Genomic DNA, 27,306 nt, shown 5'->3' with positions numbered 1-27,306 from the left:
AAATCGCTATTGGAAAGAAGGATACATCTGGCCCTATGTATCTGCTACATTCGCTATTTGTAGGTTAGAAGAAAACATGATGTGTTGTCCAGCCCCATTCAGCAGTGCTTTTTAATCATCAGATGTAGATTTGCCATCTGTAAACCAATGGTTAGATGCTTGTCAACATGTTTATGAGAGGCTTGTGCAACTGAAAATATCAAGCCTCTGCTCCTAAAACATTGGTAGGTATGTCCACTGTACGTGGATTGCAAGTCATAAACATGTCTGCAGACCTCTCAATCTACATATATCGCCGAATCAGCAAACAGTATTCACCGGACTGACGACACAGTTGCCTACATAAAAGCCAAGGTTTGAGTTGGAAGGATCCTTCATAAATAATAAATGCAGTGACTGTATAGAATCATCAGTGATGCACAAACATAAGTTTAAGAAAATACAATGCACTGATAAGAGTTTTACAATTCAAACGAATCTCTCAATGGACTAGCACTCACAATAAATACTTTTCTTTCTTGGATGCCGAAAGATTTTTCGAAAGTAGTTAGCAGGCAGTATTCGTGTCAATTTTATTTGAAAGCACTGCAACGCTTCCTAAAGCTTTAGAGAAACTGGAAGTGATCGACCGATTACCCTTGCCAACTTTAATAATAATGATTAATTAAGCATTGGGGCGTTTTAAAATCTGGGAATGTTCAGTTTTAGAATTACACTTCTAATCAGCTTTGTGTCAGTGCTTAATTTGTAAATAAAAACGTGCCTGTGTCCAAAGCTCTCCTCTGAGACACGCGGGTGTTGCAATTAAATTGGTGAGTACAGAATACTGAGGCAGCATAATCCTAAAGACAATTTTGGCCTCTTTAATCCATTTACAACCACTCCCTGCCCCTTCAGCTCGCTCCTGCTTGCCCACTTCTGCTTTCTCCCTTTCTACGCTTTTCTGTCTTTCTTTCCTCTGGTTTTCACATAGGTGTCTTTTGCTCGCAGTACAAGCCTTTTGAAGAAAAATAAGTGCCAGCCCTTAAAAATGAGTGCTGGTGCCCCGCACCAGAACCCACCGGCTCAAATTAATCACTGCTGGTTCAGTCTATTTCACTGAAAATAGTGCCAAAAAGAACACTAAAAGTGAGGTGTTCTGTTATCTGGAGCCAAAAGAATCAGTGCAGGCTTTTTTTGTATTAGGGTGACAGGTGATGGAAATCTGATCCCACTTATGTTTCCAATTTCATAATAACTGCTGACCAGAATCATCTTTCTTACATTCTCATACTCATCAATCTCTTCCTTGTATTATGCTGCCTATCAACCCACATTGCTACACCCTCAACCGATCTTGGGATGACAAAATCGGCTTGAACTGGATCCCTTATTATCTATCTTATCTTTCAATTAATCAGTCAATCATAGTATTTGTAACGTGCAGCACTATCACCCCTAAGGATATCTGGGCGCTGAGGGTGCTATGTTTCAGTGGAAAAGCCACATTTTGAGTCTCCTTCTGAAGTTTGTCAAGGAGGGAGCTGTTCACAGGTGGAGGGTCAGACTGTTCCAGGACATGGCTGCTTTGTAGGAGGAGTGGCCTCCATTGCATTTGCAAAGGATGTGGGGTGAGTGTGCGAAGTTTAGCGAGTCGGAGCATAGTTGTCTTGCTTGGATGTAGAAGCTCAGTTGATGATTGATGTAGGACGGCCCTAGGTTGTGGAGAGCCTTGTATGCGAGTGCGAGGATTTTTAATTGCCATCTCTTTTAAATGGGGAGTCAGTGGAAGTTCTTGAAGTGTGGGATGATGATTGAGTGCTTGGGGAGGTTGAGGGTGAGTCTGACTGCGGTGTTCTGTAGAGTCTGGAGTCTTTTAAGTAACTGAGAGTACACTCTGGCATAGAGAGGGTTGCCATAGTCGAGGCAGCGGGTGACCAGGGCATGCATGACTGCCTTTCAGGTGTTCGCAGGTATCCATTTGAATATTTGGCAGAGCATACAGAGGATATAGAAGCAGGAGGAGGTGACTGAGTTTACTTGTCAATTCATGGATAGTTGGCAGTTGAAGATGATGCTAAGGTTTCGTGTGTGGTCTAATGAAGAGGGCGTTGGTTCGAGTTCTGCTAGCCACCAGCTGTAGTCCCATATGGAGGTGCTCTTCCCGAAGATCAGGACTTCTGTTTTGTCAGTGTTTAGTTTGAGGCAACTATTTTTCATCCTTGTTGCTACATTGGTCATGGTGTTGTGGAAGTTAGCGTTGGTGTTGTGGGGGTCTTCGGTGAGTGAGTGAATTAGTTGAGACTCGTTGGAGTAGGAGACTATATTTAGTCCAAAGGATCTGATGATGTCTGTGAGGGGGGTCATGTAGATGTTGAACAGGGTTGGTTTGAGGGAGGATCCTTGGGATACGCCGCAGGTGATGTTCTTGGGTGTAGAAGTGAAGGCAGATGCTCTGCCTGCGGCCTGAGAGGAACGAGGTGACCCACTTAAGGGCGTTTTGTTGAATGCCTGTGTTGTGGGGTCTGTTGAGGAAAGTATGGTGGAAGACTGTATTGAAAGCTGCAGTGAAGTCCAGAAGGATCAGAGCTTCCGATTCTCCTCAGTTGAGGACGGTCCTGATGTTGTCCATGGTGGCCATCAGTGCAGTGTCCGTGCTGTGGTTGCCCGGAATCCTGATTGTGAGATGTCGAACAGGTGGTTTCATTTGTGGTAGTTGGTGAGCTCTTGGTTGATGGCTTTCTCGTGCACTTTGGCTGGAAAGGGGAGCAGGAAGATCAGTCTGTAGTTTTTGAGGTTGCTGGGGTCAGTGGAAGGATTCTTTAGAAGGGGTCTGACCTCTTTGTGCCTCCATTCGTCTGTGAAGGTTGCTGTGGAGATGGAGGTGTTGAGGATGCAGATTAGTTCTGTGCTAATAGTGTTGACTGAGGTTGAAAAGCCGGTGAGGATGGAGGTCAGTGGGTGCCCCGGAGTAGATGGATGACATGATGGCTGTGGTGGTCTGTGTGGTAATCGGGGACCAGGAGGATGTCATGTGGCTGGTGTTCGCTCCTTTAGAGATGTTGTCTAGGCTGGAAGTGGAGGGTTAAGGGTCGAAACTGTTGTATATGGTGGTATCTTGCTGTAGAAGTATCCTGAGAGTGTATCGCAGAGATCCAGGTATGGGTGGATGGTGGTCTCTGTGGCTTTTGGGTTATTCTCTTGGGGCTCCTCACTCTTAACCATTGTGGTGGTTGTCTCTCAAGGTTCTGTACTGGGCCTACTTCTTTTCTCACTTAACACCTCATCTTATGGCAATATGATCACATCCCTTGACTTGCTCTAACATTTCTGCGTGGAGGACACCCACATGTTTCCCTTGTTTCCTGCTTTCACTCCTCATAGTCAGACACAGTTTTCAAAATGTTTTACAGGCATCTGCCACTCAATGGTAATTCACTGATTTATGTTAAACTCTTCCAATATGGAAATAATCTATTTTCAGGCTGCTCCACTGCCATCCCCTATTAATTTCCACCCAAGGACCATGACCTCAGCATCCTTGGCAAGAAATCTAGGGGTGCATTTCAACCCTTGCAAGAACATGGAAAAATTCACAACTATCAGCTTTCAACAAGTACAGATTTTAATAAATATATACAAGGAAAATATAGTCAAATACTCTCTTCCACAGAGCCAAGACACTCATCTCCCTCCTCACTAGTATTATTGTGTCTTGCCCAATATTCTTTCAAAGCACTGGATACTGTATCATATTTCGCTACAGGAAATCTCTTTAATCTCCCTAGACACACTCCTACCTCAGGCCAGCACTTTGTCAGCAAATAAAGATAGGTATAGTAGGTAGTATTTTTCAAAGCCATACATGTATTCAGCCAAACTAGCTATCTGTAATTTTGAGGTGCTCATACTAGTCCTAGCTATATGTGGCTGCACTAACCCAATAAAAATGCCCTGGTCACAACCAAACCTGTGTCCAGCATTGAGATTAAGTGCATTTTCTATTACTGACTGGAAGTCTTTAACTGCAGAAATTCACTCAGTCCCTCTGTTAGCACAATTCATATAGGAGGACCACCACTTCCCTCCATGTTATCGCAGATATTGTATGCAAATGTTCCTGGTCAAGACTTTCTCTTGATTGCCTAATGCATTTTGGGCGGTCCAGTCTTGTTTTGCTTTCATTAAATTAAATGAACAAACCAAGAAACAATACATTTTAGGTAGAAAGGTCAGTACCTCAACAAAGTGTCCATATTGACGAGGAGTGAAGTTTTCACCATCCATTCATACCTGCTCTCATAAATATTTTTCTTCAAAGCTTGTTCAAAAGATACATTGCTTTTGTAATCCCACCCACAAATATTAGAGTGTACCTGATAGAGTTTTCTAGGTGCAGATTCCTTACCTTAGAATTTCCAGGTGTTAGTTTGGAATACAGAACTTTTGTTGAGCAATGCCGCTGCACACCGTCAGGTGGCTCCCTTTGGCTCCTTGTGGCATTGTCAGAATCGTTGGAGCCGTGCCACCCAGGTGCACATATATTAGTTCCTTTCTTTCCGTGCGGGTTAGTGCAGATCCAGAATGGAGCGTCTTCTCTGTCTTTTTTGACAGGCCTTTTTCGACTTTTCATTGAAGGTTTTTTTGGTTTTGCCAAGGATGTCACCTGGGAATATTGATTCAAGCCACGTGGTGCCTGCCATCATGCCACGTCAGCGACGGATCTCCATCTGGTATGCCTTTGGTGTCTCCGGTGCGACCACGACTCAAAGTCATGCTCAGACTGCTGGTCAGTCCTTGAAACTCCTGGCAGCCCGGCAGTTGACCTCAGCAGGCGCAACTCTTCGGAGGTCAAAGTCCCGATCAAGGAGAAGGTTGTGGTACCACTTCAGGAGCCCCATGTCCTCTTCGTCCTACTCGAGTTCCCCTGGGTACTCAGGGATAAGGCACAAAGAGAAGTCCAAATGGACTTCCACCTCACCTGGCCCATTAGCTGGAGAGGCGAGTCAAGAACATCGACGTTCCGGCATGGTGCCTTGGACCGGCCCCGTCAGAGTGCCTTCGGGCCCGAAGGGTCAGAGAAGGCCCCATCAGGCTCCGTGCTTGCGGCTTCGGACTTGGCTTCTATGGGGCCTCATGGATCAACACACAGTTCACTTTCTCTGGTACTGCTTCCAAAGTTGACGCTCCCGGTTCCACCGGCACCCACCAGTGGTGCCAGCCCCATTCTAATTTATGATGATCCAGAGCCAGAACGGCGGCGCACAACGTAGATTCATGCACCGTTGGCACCCACAGGTGTGAGATCATTGACTGAGCACTTCTTAGACCAGCCAGGTGCTGGAGAGGAATTGAGGGGTCTCTGGACCCTTTAGAAATTCAGATTGAGTCTTTGAACTGGTTTGAGGAACTAGGAGAAACCAGTGGACTGGACACTTCTCCAGATTCTGGCTTGCTCTCTCACCCTACTGTAGCTATGGATGAGAGCGCGTCCTATGCAATGGTGGTGTGTAGGACAGTGGAGGTCCTGGACCTCAAACTGCCCTCAGTGCAAGTCAGGACTAACCTCTTGACAGAGGTGTTCAGCCAGGGGCTTCCTTTTCCAAACCAATGCTGCCCTTTAACGAAAACCCTCACTGATGTCCTGCTGGGAACCTGGTCAAAACTCAGCACAGGGGCTCCTGTAAACACGATAATCAGCCGCCACCATCGCCCTGCTCCGGGTGACCCTAGTTTCCTCTCCCAATACCCTACTCCCAAGAGCTTGGTAGTCCAAGCCTCCACTTCGCAGGTTGCCTTCCCTTCCGCACCCCCAGATAGAGGATCCAAGAGACTTGACCAGCTTGGAAAGAAGATGTTTACTTCCAACAGGCTAGCAATGAGGTCGCTGAACACCTCATGCTTATTGGGCCTTTAGTCCCACACTTTGTGGGATACAGTGTCACAAGTGTTTGGCCCGGAGGATGCACGGGCCTCTCTCCCCCAGCCAAAGAAGATCATCATACGGTGTGGCTGAGACACAACTGAATCGCTGGGCAGAGTGATTTCGTCAATGATGGCCCTTCAGTGCCATGCCTGTCTATACACATCTGGCTTTTTGGAGGATGTCCAGGCAAACCCTATGGACATGACCTTCCATGGGTCTTGCCTATTTAGTGACAAGGCAGACTCGGTGCTGGAGCACATTGAGGACTCCCTGGCTCTGGCCTAGTCTTTGAGCCTCTCAGCGACCCCTCGACCCCCATCTGCCTTTTGCCCTTTTTGTGGCCATGGAAGGGGCCTGGCACTGTACCACCCACATGTCAGCCACCGCCCTGCTCCAGGCCCAAACAGCTTGTGCAAGGATGTTATCCTGGTTCCTTCAGACCTAGAAGGTCTGGCCAGAAGTTGTCTGCCATCCAGCCCTCTGCCTCTACAGCATCCAAGCCCTCCTAGTGTGATTCTGCAACACCATATTTGTCCAGTTGGATGAAGGATACATCATTATATCCCTCACTGGCAGTCCATGACATTGGCAAATGGGGCTTGCAGATCATAAAGAAGGGTTACTCCCTCCCCTTCCAGTCTTTTCCTCTTCCAATGCCTCCCTCAAAAGAACGAATGAAGGAGGATCATTTGGGTTTGCTCCACAAGGAAGCTACGGCTCTCAAGGGAGCCATGGAAAGGGTCCCGATATTAGAAGTATTCAGTTGTTATTCCAGCTAATTTCTGATATACAGGTTATGACTGATGTTTCAGCCTATATCGTGGATTTCGGTAAGACAGACTCTGAGGCTGCTGGGCCTCATGGCCTTCTACATCCTGTTAGTAAATCATGCCAGGTGGCATATGCGTGGGACTTGACGTTCCAGTGGGCACAGCATCAGGGGGATCTCTCCGACATGGTCCAGATCGCAAAGGGAACCGCAAAAGACCTGCAGTCCACGATTGGGTCAGAGGCGGACTACTCTCCCTTACCCAACGAGATCTTATAGGAGTGACAGATTTGTCACTTCTGGGATGGGGCAGCCATCTTGGAGAGGTGGAGACCAGGGGACTCTGGTCCCCCCGTGGAATCCAGACTCCATATCAACCTACTGAAGCTCTGAGTGATCAGGCTACTGTTGAAGACATTTCTTCCCTTTGTCAAGGGAAGATAGTGCAGGTGTTCACAGACAACACCACTGCAGTGTGGTACCTCAATAAGTAGGGTGGTGCGTGGACCCTTTGTCAAGAGGTCTTGCGCCTCTGGACATGGCTGGAACAGCAAGGCATACCCTGGTGGTTCAACATTTGGCAGGGTCTCTGAACACCAGCGCGGACAAACACAGCCATCAATGCCTAAGAGATCGTGAGTGGAGTCCCCATCTGGAGGTGGCACTAGGACTCTTTCAGCAGTGGGTAGAGCCTTGGGTAGATCTGTTTGCCTCCAAGGAGAACGTGCAATGTCAGCAGTACTGTGCACTGGAGTTTCCAAGGAGGTACTCGCTTGGCAACGCTTTTCATCTCATGTGTCGCTCAGGCATCCTGTACGCCTTTCCGCCCATACCACTTCTGCCCAGTGTTCTCAAGAAGATCAAGAACAACTGGATCCAAGTGGTCCTTGTGGCTCCAGACTGAGAATGGAGAGCCTGGTATCCCGAGCTTCTGAAAATTAGTATTGATCATCCAATCAGGCTGCCCGTACGAGGGGATGTTTTTTCGCAGCAGCAGTGGAGGGTTCTCCCCCTGAAACTGTCAACTTCCGGACAAGGTAGTGCTTCGCACTGGTGACTCCTTCCTCCCTAAGATAGTGACTCCATTTCACGTTGGTCAGACTATCACCCTGCCCACCTTCTTCCTACATCCCTCTAAGGAAGAGGAGTGACTCCACCAACTAGACCCAAAAAAAGCATTGTCATTCTACATTGACCATACAAAAGAGTGGACAACCAACTTTTTGTGGGCTACATGGGAACAAAGAAAAGTTGGGCAGTGCAGAAATGAATAATTTCGTGCTGGGTCGTTGTCTGCATAAAACTCTGCTACACTCTGGCCAAAAAGCAGCCTCCTGAGGGCTTGAGAGCCCATTCCACAAGGGGAAAAGATGATACCACCACGTTAGTATGAGGTGTACCAGTCCTGGACATCTGCCAGGCAGCAACGTGGGCGTCTCTGCACTCGTTTGCCAAACACTACTGCCTGGACAATCAGGTCCGCAGAGATGGGCATTTTACCTGTGCAATCCTGCAGGACTATTTAGTCTGAAGTGAATTTGTCCGCAGCCCACCACCAGGTGGTTATGACTTGAGTATCTATTCTAAGGTAAGGAATCTGCAGCTAGAGGTCTCTATCAGATGAACAAGTTACCTACCTTCCTTCGTGCATTATCTGGTAGAGACTTGCCTAACTGGAGATTCCGTACACCCATCCATGCCTCCCTGCTATGTGAACTCATTTACTAGGGTTGAGGGTTGTCCCTTTTAGGGACATAGTTTTGTCACTTACAAAACTTGTCAGTTTCTTCCATGGCTCTGCTTTTGGTGTGCATATTTGGGGGAAAGTAACTGACATATATGCACATGGGAGGCACCTTTATAGGTGACCGTGATGTAATAGACGGCTCCAAAAAGAGAGATGTCGCCACGTGGAGCCAACCTGAGCCATTCGACGGCGCAAAGGGTGTATTGCTCAGCAAAAGTTTTGGATTCCAACCTGAAGCTGAAAATTCTAAGGCAAAGAATCTGCAGCTAGCTAGAGTCTCTCTACCAGATAATGTGTTACCGAAGGTAAGTAACTTGTTCTTCTTGTTGATATGTTCAATGTAGCACACGTAAATTAATAAAAGAAAATGTTGCCTAACAGGTTAATTTGTATTACTTTTCTTATTACCACTGCGTTGAACATCAGTCTTCTTTCCCTTTACCACCAGCGTGCAGATTTTGGGTATGTGGCCAAAACGGCCTTATGCTCAGATGTTTCTAGCCTGGACTCCTTTGGCAATCTTGAAGTGAGCCCACCTGTGACAGCAAACGGAAAAGAGTATCCTTTAGGCCGGATCATCATTGGAACCAGCTTCCCAACGTAAGAAACAAAAGTTCAGATTTTCAGTATGGAAAGTTTTAAAGTACAGCACTGTTCAATATAATCAAATTTGTAGGGGGATTTCAAGAATCCTTCAACCCGACATATATTAATGAACCAATCATTTATCTTTTTTAAGGTTGGAATGGAATCTAGATAAAAGCAGATCATGTAGCTTACGTAGCACTTGGTTGCTGGTACTGCAGTGCCCCCTTCCATAAGTAAGGTTCCTTGCTGGGCCATTAGGGATTTTTTGTCGAACTTGTACTCCCACCGACACAGCAGGAGTACTTTGGGAAATCTGCTAAATGTCGGCTTGCATGCCATAATATGACATTTTTTATATTTTTCAAAGACAAACCGCCAAAGTGGGATTTGTTTTTGAAAATTGTAAAAGTGCTGAGATGCACTAGAGGTTTCGTTCCAGCGTGTGGACTAATGCGACTTTTTCCTGTTCCAGACAGTTATATAGTGCATAATAGGCATGGTCAGGAACAAACAATGGAAACGCTGCCCTAGGTAAGGAGGTATTCCAATGCCATGGTTCCAATGGTCATGTGGTAGCTGGACGGCAGTAAAGGTTTTTTCGCGAGAAAAGAGTCTGCTCCACCATTGGAAACAAATCTGTGTCCTGTGGTAGAGAGTACTGGCATCAGTAGAGATACAGGCGAGAGAGATGCCTAGTTTCTTCTGATGGAAAAGATTCCCGACTTTTTTCTGAAATATTCGCTCTCCTTTTTATTTGTGCAGATACGTCCACTCTCCAAAATATTCCAGATACATGTTTCACAGCCCTCACAATCCCCACAAGCTCTGTTGGAATTATTGCAGTTGCAGAGTCCACTGCTAAGTTCGGTGTACTCTTAATATCCCTGGTCTTTCGTGTGTAGCATCATTCCCTGAAACTTGATTTATTGGATTTTACACCTGAAAGGTACTCAGATGAAAGTTGATGTTATAACTACATAAAATAGAACTTCTTAAAAGCAAGTCGCACTACAAAGCGGTTCAAAATAAGAAGAAGAATGTGAGTCCTGAATAGTGAGTAAGAAATATTCTTATATCTTAATATCGCAGTCATAATATTGAGGATAAAAGTAGCACAGGTTAATATGGATGGATTTTTTTTATACCTTGCTCCACATATGTATGGTACCTTTTGTACCTTCACAATATATACCAGTAGGTAGTTATAGTTAGGACCTTGTTTCCATAGGAAAAGCTTTTTATGTTTTTTCAATAACTTTGGCATGTTTGACAAATCTTCACAAACTTTTCAAAGCTAGTTTGCCACTCACTTCAGCTGTTGTCAGGAGCTGAGAAAAAGGGGGTCCTAAAACATGTTTTCCCCAAGCATTTTCCCATAGGTCTTTAGACACAACTACAGCCCAAACCGCTTAACAGTATGACACCAAATTTGGCAGGAAGATAGATCTTGCAAATCATGTTTTTTATTTGGTGTAAATCTGTTTATTAGTTTCAGAGTATTTAAAGGAAAACCAAATTTGTATATGTAGGGATTCTGAGGCTCCACGAATCCCGGAGAACTCATGCTGAGATCTAACTGGCTGCCAACACTTCAACCAGGAACAGTTGGCAGCCATTTTGGGACTTGGATTCAGCCGAGTCCAAAGACAAAAAAGGAAAAATAAAGGGAACGGTGCAGGGTAGGAATATCCTGACCTCCTAGCCCTGGTGCTGGAGTCCCCCTGTGACCCTGACAGGACAAAAAAGCATTTTTGTATTTATTTTTCGGTAGAAACCACTGCAAGTTCTCTGATCCTGCAGTTGGTTCCCACTTGTGTTTTTTATGAGACCCTTTTCTGCAGCTCTAAGAAAGTTTGGAGGATTTTAGGGTTTTGTCTCTTGCCACACTGATGCAGGGCCCCATCTCCACTAGAAGGCACCAAGTTCATCTGTTTTCAGACCTTTTCACTTTCGGACCAGAACACTGAGGAGAGCCAGCCAGGGGCTACAATCCCAGGGCTTGCTGTTACTGCACATCACCCCCAAAATGCAGCCCCGTATTTATTGTCATCAGGGACATGTTTTTCACAGACCTTGACGAGGTTTTGTTGTACGGACATTTGTATTTCCTCAGACTTCATTTTACATCACAGAGCACTTTCTAGTCGCAGCTGCTGTTTAAGAGGATTAGGGTCTATGTACACTGAGCAAACAGTGGAAGGGTTTAGACAACTTTTTCTCATTGGGAAAAACAAAAGGGCTTATTTACAAGTCGTGTGGCACAGGGAGGCACAGCACCACTGGGAAAGGGCAGAAATGTGCTGTATCTACAAGATATAGCACATTTTTGTCCTCTCCCCCTGCGCTGGCACACAATGGGCTGCCTAGCGCCAACGCAGGCACTCTTGCACCATGGTGCAAGGGTACCTGCATTTTGGGGATGATTGTTTTTGTGCAGGAAGGGACACAAGAGAGGGGTTTGCCTCTTTCTATGTGTGCTGCAGAAGCAGCACACAGAGGAAAAACGGGGAGAAATAAAGATTTTTCTGTTGCTTCACTTCTATGCCACCTCAGGGGTGGCATAGCAATCTGATGTATTCCCAGACTCGTAAATCTGGGAATGCATCAGATTCCTTAGTGTTCCATGGCTGTTGCTAAGGGAACACCCACAGCAAAACACATGGAATGCCTCTTTCACGCAGTTTTGTGCGTGAAAGGGTTCTATATTTACAAGGCCATGAAAAGCCATGCAAGGTGGCTTTGCTTGGCCTTGTAAATATGGCTGGCACACTGTGCAATCGAAGCATTAAAAAAATGACGCTTCATGGTGGGGTCTGCCGATGGGGCCTCATAAATGATGCCCAAAGTCTTCTAATTGTCCCAGGCGCCCCTGACGGAAATCAGCATGTTGTTCCAGAAACATGTCCAGTAGTCTAAGATATTTTACCTATATGCATTATAGTTTTCACAAGCACCATGTTTTGAATGCAAAATCTGCCCAAACCCTGTGGAGCCAAATATTTTTCTAAGAACATGCTCTTTTCTCCTACCTAATGACTTGACGTTTTTCCTATCATGGACAGGAATCGGACATTCGTCCTATATTAATTTGATTTATTGTTAAACCTTTTTAAATTTCGCCTGCACAGTGCTTACACTGTGTATGTGAAATTTAATATAAATCTCAAAAGGGGCTTAGATCCGGTCCCCCTTGCTTTCCTTGATTTCATTGGATCCTTTGTTAGTCACTTACTTTTCCTCCATTTCTATTGGCTGTCACGCTATTTTCTTGCATTTACCAATGCTTTTTTCCTCGTGTGCTGGTGTGTTTGCTGTTTTCTGCATCCCAAGGCCCAAGTACTGTGTGCATCCGCTTTAGTTTTGGCACTCGCCAGTCCTCCTGGGGCAACATGTACTCAATGGTCCCACCCAGGCCGAAGCAGGCACCCACTATAGTGCTCCTGTTTGTTCCGAGGCTGGCGCAGCCACTGTTGTTGAAATTCTTTGTAATAAGAGCTCCCTGATGCAGGTTCCCGTGAAAAGCAGGACCGTGTCTGTTTACTTTTTTTTAATAGTCCGATTGCTGTGTTACATTTCATTGTATTGTGGAGCACCACATGATGTTTGGAGCGTGGTATCAATTAGCCTTTTGAGCCTCCGATTAAGCCCTTCTTCCCGTTTCAGCTTTGTAATTAATAGTCTTCCTTGTGTTTTATTTCAATATTGCTTCCAGTGTCACATTTTCCCGAGGTAATTAAGCACACTTGCAGAAAGGCGGCCTGCGCTTCGATGTGTCTTCTTAACTTATATTGCACAGTTATTCATCAAACTACAACTAACAACAACAACAAAAATATGAATCACATTGCTGAAAAATAATGCATTTACCAATGCTTGTTTCCCTAGCTGTGCTTCCGGCCCTGAGTAAGACAGCCTGTCGGCTAAAAGGGGTGCCTCACAGCAGCCACGGCCCATCCACTGGGGCTGAGGGGCCACGCCTCCCCATCTTTTGCCCTTCAAGAAGAATGCTTGTCAGGCTGAGCCAAGGTCAGCCTGACAGACACTTTTCATCCTCAGGTCAATGTTGTAGCTAGGCACGAGATGCCGGCTGCGTACTTGGGTTCTCGAATGACAATCTAGGTATGCAGACATGCGGAAGTGGGGTGACAGTTGAGAGAGGAACGGAGGCGCATAGCAACCTCTCAAAAGGATGTGCTGTATTCTTGTGACTTCAGGCAGAATTTTTATCAGAATAAAAGTATTGACGAAACTTCGATGTGTGGAGCTTCCATCTTAGCAATGGCGACAAGCTGCCTGAAGACGGACTGAAACGTGCACAAGAAGTAACCTTTTTAATTGTACTACATTCCTTGCCACTTCTTAGACTGCGGTAAGCGTATTCATGGCAAAACTTTATTTTATCTAAGGATATTCTTACCGCCAGTGTTGTTATTTCAAATAGTGGGTGGTTGAGAAGTGGTGATCTTCACATGCATTCAACTCTCCATCAATGTTCGGAGACGTGTGTCAGGACACGTTGTGGAATCAGAACACACGTACGCATTAATTACATTACGGCGATAGGCACGCCTTTTTGTTTCTGCCTTCGCGTTGTCAAGGAAACCAATGCGCCACACAGTGCACACTCAGCGCACATGTTTACTGAGATAGCCATGCCATTTATTCAAATTATTGTGGTTCCGCATTGGGAGAGAGTGACCAGACCAACACGCGTTCTTATATGTGTGTTACAGGCCGCTTTATTGGAACAGGTGCCCCTAAACCTACCCCGCCTGGCCTTTGCCTTACAAAACTAAAGCCTCACTAGACATCAATTCACCTGCCCCCATCCCTCCCCCTCCCCTACCCCGATCCCTCCCCCCTTTCTTCTCGTCCTGTCTCCTCCTTCCTCTTGTCTCCTTTCTTTCCCCGTCCCCTCCTCTTCTTTGAACCTGTCCGCTAATGAGCAGTCCCCTGCCTGTCCCTGTCTAATTAATACTCCTTCCCGTCCTAATACCTGACCTGCCCTGCCAACTCCGTCCTCCACCCGAGTTTTTACTAGCTGCCCTGCAGCTGTCCCCGCTGGGCCTGCACCTGTCCAAAGCGACAACCTAACCACCGTAGGAGGCACCTGCTCCAACAAAAAACAACCCTATAAATTGGGAGGGTGGGCGGAGAAAGAAAAACCCCGTAGAGCCTAGACTAACGTCCCAGCCACCAGGTCACCTTACGAAATGGTGGCTGGGGACTCAAAATGTCTGCTTAAATGGGCCCCCCACCCCTCCCTTGACTGGCACCCCAGACGCCCAACCGCGTCGCGGGCCGTGCCACCTCGCCCAAAGACCCCGGGGGGGAACTCCTTGTGCCTCGTCCTCCCCCCGAGGCCCCATTATGAATATATAAACGTTGCCTAGGAGACCAATGCATTACACGGCCTTGCAAACAATTATTGTTGTTGCGCTCTCTAGTGTATACGCGTTGTCAAGAGAACCAACGCGCTACACAGGTGCAGTCTGCACACAGATTTACAGCAATAGGAATGCTCTTAGGTCAATTACAGCTGTATTGCTGTATTTAGCAATTAAATTGTATTATATATTTTGGAAGAACGAATTTTTGTGAATAAATTTGTTTAGCATTATTCTGGGAAAAAGTAGTTGAAATGAGTTCTTTAAGTTCATGTCATGTATCCTCAAAAAACTTTGCTATCAGCCCTCCTGCACCTTTTGGTCCACTGTTACTGAACCCATTTTAAAATGGGAAGAATGGAAGGAATATTTTTAAAATTATATTGAAGCAATTGATAAAAAAACACAATGGCTGTCATTACAACATTGGCGGTAAAAGCCGCTTACCGCCGTGCAGAAGACCGCCAACACACCGCCGCGACCGCGGATTTCCACCACAGCTATTATGACCACATTTTGGAATCTGCCAAAATTCAGACACCCACACAAGTCCGCTACACCAAAGGTCAGTGATAAACTGGCGAAAACAAAACCTCCACCGTCACGGCAACAGGAATACGCCCACACTATCACGACACACAAATCTACGTGGCGGTCTTTCAACCGCGGTATTCCATTGGCAGTACACACCGCCGCGCTCAAAATACACACACTCATACAAAACACTACCACATTGGACAATTCGAAATACACACACCACTCCCACACACCCATTACAATATAAAACACACACCCACAAACCCCCACGACAGAAAATTCCAAAAGAAGGCCAGAGAGAGACAGCACCAGCAAGAACAACAGCATCCACAGGCACACAACACCATCACCCACAGAACTTCCACGCACCTCACACAACACACCACTACATATCAGCACACTTATCACCACACACTCCACCCCACACATCACCTACACCACCCCATGGCACAGCAAAGACACCCCAGGTTCTCGGAGGAGGACCTCAGGGTCATGGTGGAGGAAATCGTCCGGGTAGAGCCACAGCTATTCAGAGCACAGGTGCAGCACACCTCCATTGCAAGGAAGATGGAGCAATGGCGAAGAATAGTGGACAGGGTCAACGCAGTGGGACAGCACCCAAGAAATCGGGAGGACATCAGGAAGAGGTGGAATGACCTACGGGGGAAGGTGCGTTCTGTGGTCTCAAGACACTACCTGGCGGTTCAGTGGACTGGCGGCGGACACCCACCTCCTCCCCCACAACTAACAACATGGGAGGAGCAGGTCTTGGCGATTCTGCATCCTGAGGGCCTCGCAGGAGTAGGTGGAGGAATGGACTCTGGTAAGACAAATCTTAATTATTGCATCCCCCACCCTACCTGCATGCTATCACATATCCCCACCCTCAGCCCCAGCACCCCAACTCCTCACATATGTCCCAACATCACAAACCACCCATCCCAACACCAAGCCCTGCATGCAACAACAAAGCATGGACACCCATCACTAAAGCATGGCCACTGCACGTATAAAACCCCCTAAACTATCATCACACAAGGTCCCACACAGGAATGGAAGCACTGGGGTACACGGTCACCCACCCATTGCACACCATGACACACACAGCTGTAATAACCATCCTTTTATACCCCTGCAGGACCCCTACCCAACGTCACCGGACAGGAGGGTCCACACATGTCCACACCACCAACAGAAGAGGCCCACAGTGATGACAGCAGCTCTGTCCAACTGGATCTAGATGACCAGCCCGGCCCCTCGGGGACCTCGGGACAGTCGGTTCCCCTCACCCAGTCACAGGTCACCACAGACCTTCCACCCTCTGGAAACACCAGCACAGCACCCACCCAGCGGGCCCATACCTCCGTCCCCAGGACACGTCAATCAGCAGTGTGTCCACCACCACAGGGAACCCAGGATAACCCACCACCCCAACAACAACAGGGACCTGGGGGCAGTGGTAGTGTGAACACGGTCCAGGGGACTGAGGCCCAGGAACACAGGGGAATTGGGAGGGCTGCTGTGCTACAGGGGGGCGGACAGGCCAAGGGAACCCTCTCTCCACGAGGCCCTCTCCTCCATCATGGGAGCCTACCACCACTCCCAGGAGACGATGGCAACGGTACTGGCTAAGTTTCAGGAGACCCAGCGCCTGCAGGAGGAACAGTATATGGGTTTCAGGGAGGAACTCAGAACCATCAGCTCCACCCTGGGCACCATCGTAGGGGTGCTGAAGGAAGTACTCAACACCAGGAGGGACACTATAGCACTACAAGGGGCCCCTGACACTAGCATGGATGATGAACTGCCCACCACCTTCGCCGGCGCAAGTGGACAGGACGCCCCGCCACAGGACCACCACACCAGCACCCCACCCCCTGCAGAGGGAGAACCACCCCACAAACTGTCCCTGAGATCCAGGACAAAGACAGAGCACGATGCCAAGACCCCCGCCAAGAAATGAGACCACGCTGATTGTCATCCTACTATCCCACTTTGTCACCCTGTCCATCCATAAACTGCCCCAGCTCCACTTCCTATGCCATTTGGGCAATGCACCTGTGAGACTAATAGACTGGACTCTGCCATGGACATTCCTCCGCCATCACCCCTCACCATTTCACTACCCCCTCCGATATTGAGCACTTAAATAAACACACTAAAAAGCACAAAACAACCTGGAGTCTGTCTGTGATTTCGAAATAGTGTATTAGCAATTACAGTGACAAAATGCTCTTTCAATTGTAATGTCAACATACCTATGTCACACAGCTCTAGTCCATGAGGAATCTAAGCAGATGTCACACAGTGGGACCCACATCTGTGAAATCGTAAGGGAAAGTGACAAATCAGTGACCATACACTAGGTGAAAACGACAGACAGTGGAGAGGTAGTAGTGTTAAAGTACATGTTGTAGGCAGGTCTGTACTCTTACCTGTGTCTCACTGGAAATATTGCTGGATCACTGAGTCCCTGTTGTTCATGTCTTCTTCCTCTGCTTCCTCGTCTTCACTGTCCACAGGCTCCACAGCTGCGACAACACCGCCATCTGGACTATCCTCCTGCAGAAAAGGCACCTGTCGTCGCAATGCCAAGTTATGAAGCATACAGCAGGCCCTTGATGATCTGGCACACCTTCTTAGGTGAGTAGAATAGGGATCTGCCTGTCATATGGAGGCACTGGAACCTGGCCTTCAGGAGGCCGAAGGTCCGCTCGATCACCCTCCTATTTCGCCCATGGGCCTCATTGTAGCGTTCCTCTGCCATTGTCCTGGGATTCCTCACTGGGGTCGGTAGCCATGACAGGTTGGGGTAACCAGAGTCACCTGCAAATGGTGAGGGACAACTGTTAGACACGCACTAACCTGGAGGGATATCCCCAGACCCAGACAACCATTCCCACTGACTTGCCTCCAGGTGCTCACCTAATAGCCACACAAGGTGCCTCTGGAGTTGACCCATCACATAAGGGATGCTGCTATTCCACAGGATGTAGGCATCATGCACTGAGCCAGGAACTTGGCATTCACATGGGAGATGTACTGGTCTGCCAAACATACCATCTGTACATTCATAGAATGATAACTCTTCCGGTTTCTGTACACCTGTGGGGGGGGACCAAAGCCACATGGGTCCCATCAATTACACCTATGATGTTGGGGATATATCCCAGGGCATAGAAATCCCCTTTCACTGTAGGCAAATCCTCCACCTGAGGGAAAACGACGTAGCTCCGCATGTGTTTCAGAAGGGCAGACAACACTCTGGACAATATGTTGGAAAACATAGGCTGGGACATCCCTGATGCTATGGCCACTGTTGTTTGAAAAGACCCACTTGCAAGGAAATGGAGCACTGACAGCACCTGCACTTGAGGGGGGATTCCTGTGGGATGGCGGATTGCTGACATCAGGTCTGGCTCCAACTGGGTACACAGTTCCTGGATTGTGGCACAGTCAAGCCTGTATGTGATAATCACATGTCGCTCCTCCATTGTCGGCAGGTCCACCAACAGTCGGTACACCGGAGGATGCCGCCATCTCCTCACATGTCCCAGCGGACGGTGCCTATGAAGGACAACAGCGAGCACAGAGTCAAACAACTCAGAGGTACCCAGAACACCAATCATACACAAAAGGTGGCCTGTATGTGTGTTGAGTCTAGGACTAGGTATGTGTGATGCAGTTGGAAATGAAGCCATGTGGGCCCCTGAAATGGTGGCTGCATGACCTGTAAAGTGGAACAATTGGATGTGAGGTAACTGCTCTGGCGTTGTACGCCGTCGCGGTAGGCGGTCGACGACCGCGGCGCAATGCTGCATTGGTTAACATTGGACCCTATGGGTCCCAGGAGCCAATGACGATGTACGGCGGCAGTGACGGTACGCACCGTCGCGGACGTGACCGCCATTTTCTATCTGTTCAATCACTCGATACCTGATCTTCGACAGGAGAGGACCTACACTGCAAGTGCTGCTGTGACCTCAGTCTGAAAGAGACAATGGCTCGAGTGTCTGGGGAAAGGGCCCCTGCCTTCACATCGGAGGAGTTGGAGAAGCTCGTGGATGGGGTCCTCCCCCAGTACACGCTACTCTACAGTCCTCCAGACAAACAGGTAAGTACACAGGGAGCATGTGGTATGGGCTATTCCTGTGTGGAGAGGGCTGGATGTAAGAAGGAAGGGGGAGAGTGCTGCGTGCATGAAAGACAGTGAATGCATGTGTCACATGGCAAGGGTAGGGATGGGGACCAATCACTTTGACGGTGCAGTTGGTAATAACTTCTCTTTTTCCCCTGTACATTTCATGTAGGTCAGCGCCCACCAGAAAAAAAGATATTTGGCGTGCCATCGCCAAGGATGTCCGTACCCTGGGGGTCTACCACAGACGGAGCACCCACTGCCGTAAAAGATGGGAGGACATTCGCCGCTGGAGCAAGAAGACGGAGGAGGCTCAGCTGGGGATAGCCTCCCAACGTGGGAAGAGTGCCCATCGCACCATGACCCCCCTGATGTTCAGGATCCTGGCGGTGGCCTACCCGGAGTTGGATGGGCGCTTGAGGGCATCACAGCAGCCGCAAGGGGGTAAGTACACTCTCATTCTGCTGACTTTGCGCGCAGTGGAGGGGTCTGAGTGGGGGAGGTGGGCTGATGGTTTCCCTAGGCCAGGGCGAATTACGTAGGCAAGGCCCCTCCGTAAGGCAGGCCATGTGGCACCCCACCCCACCTCTGTAGAGTGCCAAGTACACCTAGTCATGCCCCTGTGTCATCTATGTGTGCAGATGTCGTCCATAGCCTTGTAGGCCATTTCCCAGGAATTGAACAGTGGAGCCCAAGAACGCAGCATAGTGCAGGGGGCTTCTGTGTCTGTCGTGTCCGCCAACTGTAGCGGTCTTCTGTCTTCCCCCCCTTTTTGTGGTCTCCCTGTTCTTGTGTGCATTAGCATCATCAGGCGGAGGAGCAGTGGCACCGGAGCACGAGGGAGCTGCATCCCACATGGCCCTGGAGGGTGACACTACGGAGTCTGAATTCACCAGTGGGAAGGAGGGCGAGGGGAGCTCCACGGCGGGGACAGGAGCTGACACCAGCGACACGGACTCGTCCTGTGATGGGAGCTCCCTTGTGGTGGCGTCAACATCTGTGCCCCCCGCATCTACAGGTATAGCCGCCACCCCCCCCCTACCAGCACCGCCCTCCCAGTAGCCCCTCAGCCTTTGCCCCGTGCCCACTCACCCAGGAGGGTGGGCATCACCTTCGCCCCAGGCACCTCAGGCCCTGCCCCAGTCACCCCTGCTGCCCTCATTGAGGAGGCCATTGACCTCCTCAGGTCCCTCACTGGGCAGTCTGCCATTTTGAATGCCATCCAGGGTGTAGAGAGGCAGTTGCAACAAACCAGTGCATTCCTGGAGGGCATTCATTCTGGTCAGGCGGCCCTTCAGCGAGCTTTTCAGACTCTGGCCTCAGCACTTATGGCAGCCAATGTCCCCGTCTCTAGCCTCCCCCTCCAACTTGCTCCACCCCGACCCATTGCCCTGTTCCTCAGTCTATCCCAAGCACACCTACAGACCAACATGCACACACGTCAACACCCAAGGGAAGCTCAGGCAAACATAAGCACCACACATCCCACAGGCATTCACGCAAGCATCACACACATGCAGACACACCAACATCCACTGCCTCCACTGTGTCCCCCTCCTCCTCATCTCCCTCCTCCCTCCCCTTCTCATCTACACTCACACCTGCATGCACTACCTCTACAGCCACTACGTCCTTCTCTAGCACACCCACCACCATACCCCGCTCACGTGCAGTCACCACCCCCACTACCATTCACACGTCCCCTGTGTCCTCTCCCAGTGTGTCTGTGACTCCCTCTCCCAAGATACACAAACGCAGGCACACACCGACCCAACAGCCATCCACCTCACGACAGCTTCCAGCGCATGCACCAACACCCAAAGTCAGCAAACGTACACATCCTACAACCACCACCTATTCCTCCACTCCCAAACACCCTCCAGCTACCCGTCCCAATGTGCCAAAAACCTTTTCCTGTCCAACCTTGACCTCTTTCCCACACCTCCCCCACCCCGTCCATCTCATAGGTCCCGAACCAGCACCTCAGCCACAACATCTCTGGGACCAGTGGTGCCTGTAGTCACCGGAATCTGGAGTGCACCGGCCACCAGGGCAGCCAGTGTGGCACAAAGCCACAGCACAGACAGTCCCCCACCTGTGAAGCATCAGAAGTTGGCCAGTGCCCAGCGGGAGAAGGGGAAGACTCCAGCCACCAAAGCCGCTCCCTTGGCTACAGGTGGGAGTGTGGAGTCAGCTGTGACACCTTCCAAGGTGGGGAAGGGCCACAAGAAACCCGGCAAGTCTGGGAGGAGCAGCATGGCGGAGAAGACCACCATCATCCCCGATGCCCAGGAGGCCACCGCCAGCACCAGCCCAGCTGCCCAGGAGGCCACCGCCCCCACCAACCCAGCTGCCCAGGAGGCCAATGCCAGCACCAGCCCAGCTGCCCAGGAGGCCACCGCAAGCACCAGCCCATCTGCCCAGGAGGCTACCACCAGCACCAGCCCAGCTGCCCAGGAGGCCACCTCCAGCACTAGCCCACCTGGCCAGGAGTCCACCGCCAGCACTAGCCCCGCTGGGCCATGAAGGACCGCCAGCTCTAGCCCCACTGGGCCATGAATGACTGCCAGCAAAAGCCCCGCTGGGCCATGAAGGACCGCTAGCAAAAGCCCCACTGGGCCATGAAGGACCGCCAGCAGCTGAGACCCTGCAATGGAGACCGCCATCTAAAGCATCGCTGAACAGGGCACCGCCGCATCAAGCACCGCTGCACAGGGCACTGCCATCTCAAGCACCGCTGAACAGGGCACCGCCATCTCAAGCACCGCCATCTCAAGCACCGCTGCACAGGGCCCCGCCATCTCAAGCACCGCTGCAGATGCAAAGCCCCCTCCAGAACCAGTGGAGAAAGGCATCCACTCCCTCTGTCCTTAGCAGGATGAAGCACTCTGGGCACAAAGCCCCCTCCAGAACCAGTGGAGAAAGGCATCCACTCCCTCTGTCCTTAGCAGGATGAAGCACTCTGGGCAAAAAGCCCCCACCAGAACCAGTGGAGAGATACATCCACTACCTCAGTCCTTGGCAGGATGAAGCACTCTGGGCACAAAGCCCCCTCCAGAACCAGTGGAGAAAGGCATGTACTCCCTCTGTCCTTAGCAGGATGAAGCACTCTGGGCACAAAGCCCCCTCCAGAACCAGTGGGGAAAGGCATCCACTCCCTCTGTCCTTAGCAGGATGAAGCACTCTGGGCACAAAGCCCCCTCCAGAACCAGTGGAGAGATACATCTACTACCTCAGTCCTTGGCAGGATGAAGCACTCTGGGCACAAAGCCCCCTCCAGAACCAGTGGAGAAAGGCATCCACTCCCTCTGTCCTTAGCAGGATGAAGCACTCTGGGCACAAAGCCCCCTCCAGAACCAGTGGAGAAAGGCATCCACTCCCTCTGTCCTTAGCAGGATGAAGCACTCTGGGCACAAAGCCCCCTCCAGAACCAGTGGGGACTGTTATCCACTTGAGAGACTGTGGCTTTGCACTCCCCAGGATTGAACAGTGGGCAACCCACCCACTGTAGAGACTTGAGAGACTGTGGCTTTGCATTCCCCAGGATGCAGCAGTGGGCAACCCACCCACTGTAGAGACTTGAGAGACCGTGGCTTTGCACTCCACAGGAGTGAACAGTGGGCAAACCGCCCACTGTAGAGACTTGAGAGACTGTGGCTTTGCACTCCCCAGGATTGAACAGTGGGCAGCCCGCCCACTGTAGAGACTTGAGAGACTGTGGCTTTGCACTCCCCAGGATTGAACAGTGGGCAAACCGCCCACTGTAGAGACTTGAGAGACTGTGGCTTTGCACTCCCCAGGATTGAACAGTGGGCAGCCCGCCCACTGTAGAGACTTGAGAGACTGTGGCTTTGCACTCCCCAGGATTGAACAGTGGGCAAACCGCCCACTGTAAAGACTTGAGAGACTGTGGCTTTGCACTCCCCAGGATTGAACAGTGGGCAAACCGCCCACTGTAGATACTTGAGAGACTGTGGCTTTGCACTCCCCAGGATTGAACAGTGGGCAAAACACCCACTGTAGAGACTTGAGAGACTGTGGCTTTGCACTCCCCAGGATTGAACAGTGGGCATGTGGCCCCCTCGTGAATTTGGCGTCGTGCACTCAAGCGGCTGAGGTGCTCCCCCTTTCCCTCCCCGTGAGGTGCCTGTTTAGTTGCTGTTTGATGCCCCTGCAGTGTTCTCTCTGTCATGGTTGGGGATCTTGTGCGGGCCTCGCCCATACCGTGTGGTCCCAGTTTTCCACAGACTTTCTTAGAGCACTACCTGGACTACTATGCTTGGTATATATTATGTACATGGTGTATATATATTTCTGTCTACTTGCTTTAAATATATTACAATGGTTACACTCATTTTCTATTGTCTTTGCATTTTTCCGTGGGGTTTGGGGGTGTAACTGTGATGTATTGATATGCATTAGTGTGTGTGTTGTAATGGGTGACGGTGGGGGTGGGGGTATTGCGTGTGTGTGTCGCTGTTTTTTTGCCTCCCCCCACCCCTGTGTCGTAGGTGCAGTACTCACTGTGGTCTTTGCCACCGGCGTTCGTGCTTCTGGTAGAGGAGCAGGAAGACTATTGCAGGGAGAATTTGGAGTTCCGGTTCCATGGCGTCCTCCTTCCTCGTGGAGTGTGTAGAGGTGAGCGTTTTTCCTTCGGGATTTCTGTTTCAGCCGTGTTTTTATCCACGGTGAATATGCCCCGGAAAAGGTGGTGGATTGGCCTGTCATAATAGTGTGGGCAGTACATTGTCTCCTGCCTGTCTGTTGGCGGTGACTGCCAAGCTGTTTGTTTGTACCGCCGTGGCGGTCGGAGTGTTAAAGTGGCTGTCTTTGTTGGCGGTTTCTGCCACGGTCGTAATTGCTAATTTTTTACAGCCGGCCTGTTGGCGGTCTTACCGCCGATTTAACACCGACCGCCAGGGTCGTAATGACCACCAATGTCTTTTGAACAAAAAAAGGCTACTGTTACATGCTTTGGGTCCCATATGGCTGAAAACTTACAATCAATTGACTAAAGTGTAAGTGACAAGAGACAACAACATATTTAATGCAGCTATTCAAGACCTTGATAGTTATAATAGACCTAAAGTATGTATTGGCATCACTGGGTACAAATTCTTTCAACGGAAACAAGGAAATACAGAAACTGTTGATGATTACGGGGCAGACCTAAACAAGTTGGCGTTAGATTGTAAATTTGGTTCACTTAAAGATGATTTGATCAGAGATCAAGTTGTTATGCATGCGAGTAATCCTGCAATACAAGAACGTTTATGGATTAATGGAGACGCACCTTTGAATGATGTTTAGTCATGGTTTGTAAGGCCAAAATGTCAAGTAGATGTGCTGATGCATTAAATTTAGGTGCAAAAGATGCTGAAACAGTATGTAAAATCCAAAATAAATATAAGAATTCTAAACAAATCATAAACAACACCAAATCAAAAGACTCACCAAGATGCTATTGGTATGATAGCAAGGACCATCTTGCTTTCAGTTAAAGTTGTCCTGCAATTAAACAAAAATGTGCAAACTGTGGTATTATTGGATACTTTTCAAAGGTGTGTAGAAGAAAAACAAACTTAGTGAAATGCATACGTACTCCAGGTTTTGAAGAAGAGGGAAGCAGTATGGGTGATGATGGATGTGATATGGAGAGAGTTATTAGTTTAAGTAAGAAACCTGAATGCCGGATGAGGATTGGAGGCGTTGCTTTACAAATTTATGCTGATTTAGGATCTCACCTTATACCATCATTAATGAGTCAATTTGGAAGGAAAAAATGTATCAAGAAAATGGGAAATAAGGTATTACATCCAGATATTAATCCTGAAGGATACAGTGGCGAACAAATTGACATGTTGGGTTTTAGATGGTTGGTGTTCAAGTTCAAGAACAGGGAAGCACGAGGAAAACTCTACCTGGCAAAAAAGGACCTCCAGTTTTACGGTGGTATGATCAAGGTAATCTGCATATTATTTTGAACCCTAATGATAAAGAACAAATTTCAGTCATAGACGAAGGAGAAAAACTGGGTGAGGAATTCAAACTCAGATTTTCAAAAGTTTTTGGCAGAAACCTAAGGAATCTTAGAGGTTTTGAACACCAGATTATTTTTAAGGACGCTGCCATACCAAAAGTAGTGAGGAACATTCCATTTGCTGTGAGAGATGAAGTTTCTGCTGAACTAGAAAAATTTGTGTCACCTGGCATTATAGATCATATTGAAGCATCTGATTGGATATCTCCTTTGGTGATTGCTAGATGAAGTAATGGAAAAATAAGATAAGATTATGTGTTGACTTGCATCATTTAAATAGCAACATAATTGTAGACCAGTTTCCTCTACTGAAAATTAACGAAACGGTTGCATATCTCAAGGGCGCAAGGTTGTTTTCCACAATTGACTTATCTTCTGCTTATCATCAAATTTCATTAACTGAAAGCTCAAGGAAATATACAGCATTCATAACACCTGAAGGTTGCTATCAGTTTAAACTCATATCATTAGGACTAGCGTCAGCAGCAGAGTTTTTTCAGAGATTGATGTTTAAACTTCTTCCAAGATGAAATTATGAGTTTTGGTAACACAAAAGAAGAACATGATAACTATCTCATGAGAGTTTGGTCAATATTAGAATCTAAGGGTCTAGCTACTGAATTTGCTGACTGTACATTTTCAGAAAATAGTGTTTCTTATCTAGTTCATGTTATCAGTGTAGATGGGGATACACCAAAAGTATCTTTGGTTAAAGACCCTGCTCCTACAAGCAAAGAAAATGTAAGATCCTTTTTGGGTATGACAGAATATTGTGCCAAGTATGTTCCAGGTGTTGCAGAAAATACATATTATATTAGACAATTGCTTAAAAATAAGTGTAACTTTGTGTGGTCTACAGAATGCAATGAAACTTTTCAATGTATCAAAGATGAAATTGCTAATGTATCTTCCTTAGGAAGTTTTGACCCAAATACAATGTGTATCATAATTACAGACACTAGTAACAAAGGTCTGGGAGCTGTGTTAACACAGAAAAAGGGAGCTGAGAAGGAACGTGTAATTGCATATGCCTCACGTTCTTTATCACCTACTGAGGAAAAATACCCAATAATTTAGAGGGAAACGGCTTGTGCATGGGCATTAGATCATTTTAGAGTTTTTGCATGGGGTAAACCATGTATAATACAAACTGATCATAAACCATTGGTGAAAATATTAACTACAGAAGGCATGGTCAATTAATCTGCTAGGTTACCACGTTTATCTATGCAATTGTCTGATTATCAGTACAAGGTACTACACGTTCCTGGGAAGGATAATGTGGTGGCAGATTTTTTATCTAGGATGCCTAATGATTTGGAAGAATGTGAAGATGATAAATGGAATGAGTTTCACATTGCTTTGATTAATGATAGTGGTGAAGTAGCTATTAAAGAAGATGACTGGTATGAAGAGTATTAGACTGATAAGGTTTTTTCAGATGTCAAGAGATTTGTGTGTAGTGGTTGGTCTAATAAACAAAAATTGACAAAAGTCCTAAAATCATTTTGGGAAGTGAGCTCGAATCTCACTGTAGAAGACGATTTGTAATAAGTGGGGAACATATACTTTCACCTGAAACTTTACGAGAAGTGGTTATTGCTTTCAGTCATGAAGGACATTTGGGAATAACAAGAACCAAATCTATTCTGAAAAAAATGTTTTGGTGGCCTGGTATAAATATTGCAGTGGAAAGAGTTGTGAGGGAATGTCCTAGTTGTAGAATGGCTGATAATTCTTTAAAGACTTTGCGACCACCAATGAGTGATTGTTTATTGCTTAATAATCCCTGGGAAACTATAGCAATTGACATTGTTGGCCCCACAGAAGTACATTTTAGTTTTAATTGATTTGTTTAGTCATTGGCCATTGATCAAAATTGTAGACAAGGCTGACACTGATACTGTGTTGGAATTCTTGGATGAAACTTTCATTTCTGAAGGTATTTCAACTAATATTTTGGGTGACAATGTTGTGCAATTCATGTCATGCCAAAAATGATTTTGAGCAGTTAGGAATTAAGCATAAAACCACTTCACTTTACAATCTCAGTGGGAGTGGCATGGTAGAAAGATTCAACCGGGTAATTAAGGGAATCATTCAACTAACAATGGTTAGCACTGAAGACTGGGTTATTCAGTTAGGTAAATTAATGTTAGCATATACAGTCACAGCTTGTGATTCTGTTGGTATAT

At 47.9% G+C, this 27,306-nt stretch overlaps 1 protein-coding gene across 1 annotated transcript in view; it reads left to right on the top strand.

The window, feature by feature from the left end:
* The window catches only part of LOC138300896 (protein-arginine deiminase type-2-like), a 767,146-nt gene that overhangs the window by 452,448 nt on the left and 287,392 nt on the right, over positions 1-27,306 (top strand). The window contains exon 11 of the mRNA XM_069240755.1: positions 8,870-9,021. Within this exon, the coding sequence (XP_069096856.1) occupies positions 8,870-9,021 (152 nt within the window). The remainder of the gene's footprint in view (positions 1-8,869; positions 9,022-27,306) is intronic.

The sequence above is a fragment of the Pleurodeles waltl genome, chromosome 6 (assembly GCF_031143425.1).
Source record: "Pleurodeles waltl isolate 20211129_DDA chromosome 6, aPleWal1.hap1.20221129, whole genome shotgun sequence".
NCBI classification, from domain to species: domain Eukaryota; kingdom Metazoa; phylum Chordata; class Amphibia; order Caudata; family Salamandridae; genus Pleurodeles; species Pleurodeles waltl.
Note: the sequence above shows the minus strand (reverse complement) of the source record. Positions and strands in the feature narration are given on the sequence as shown.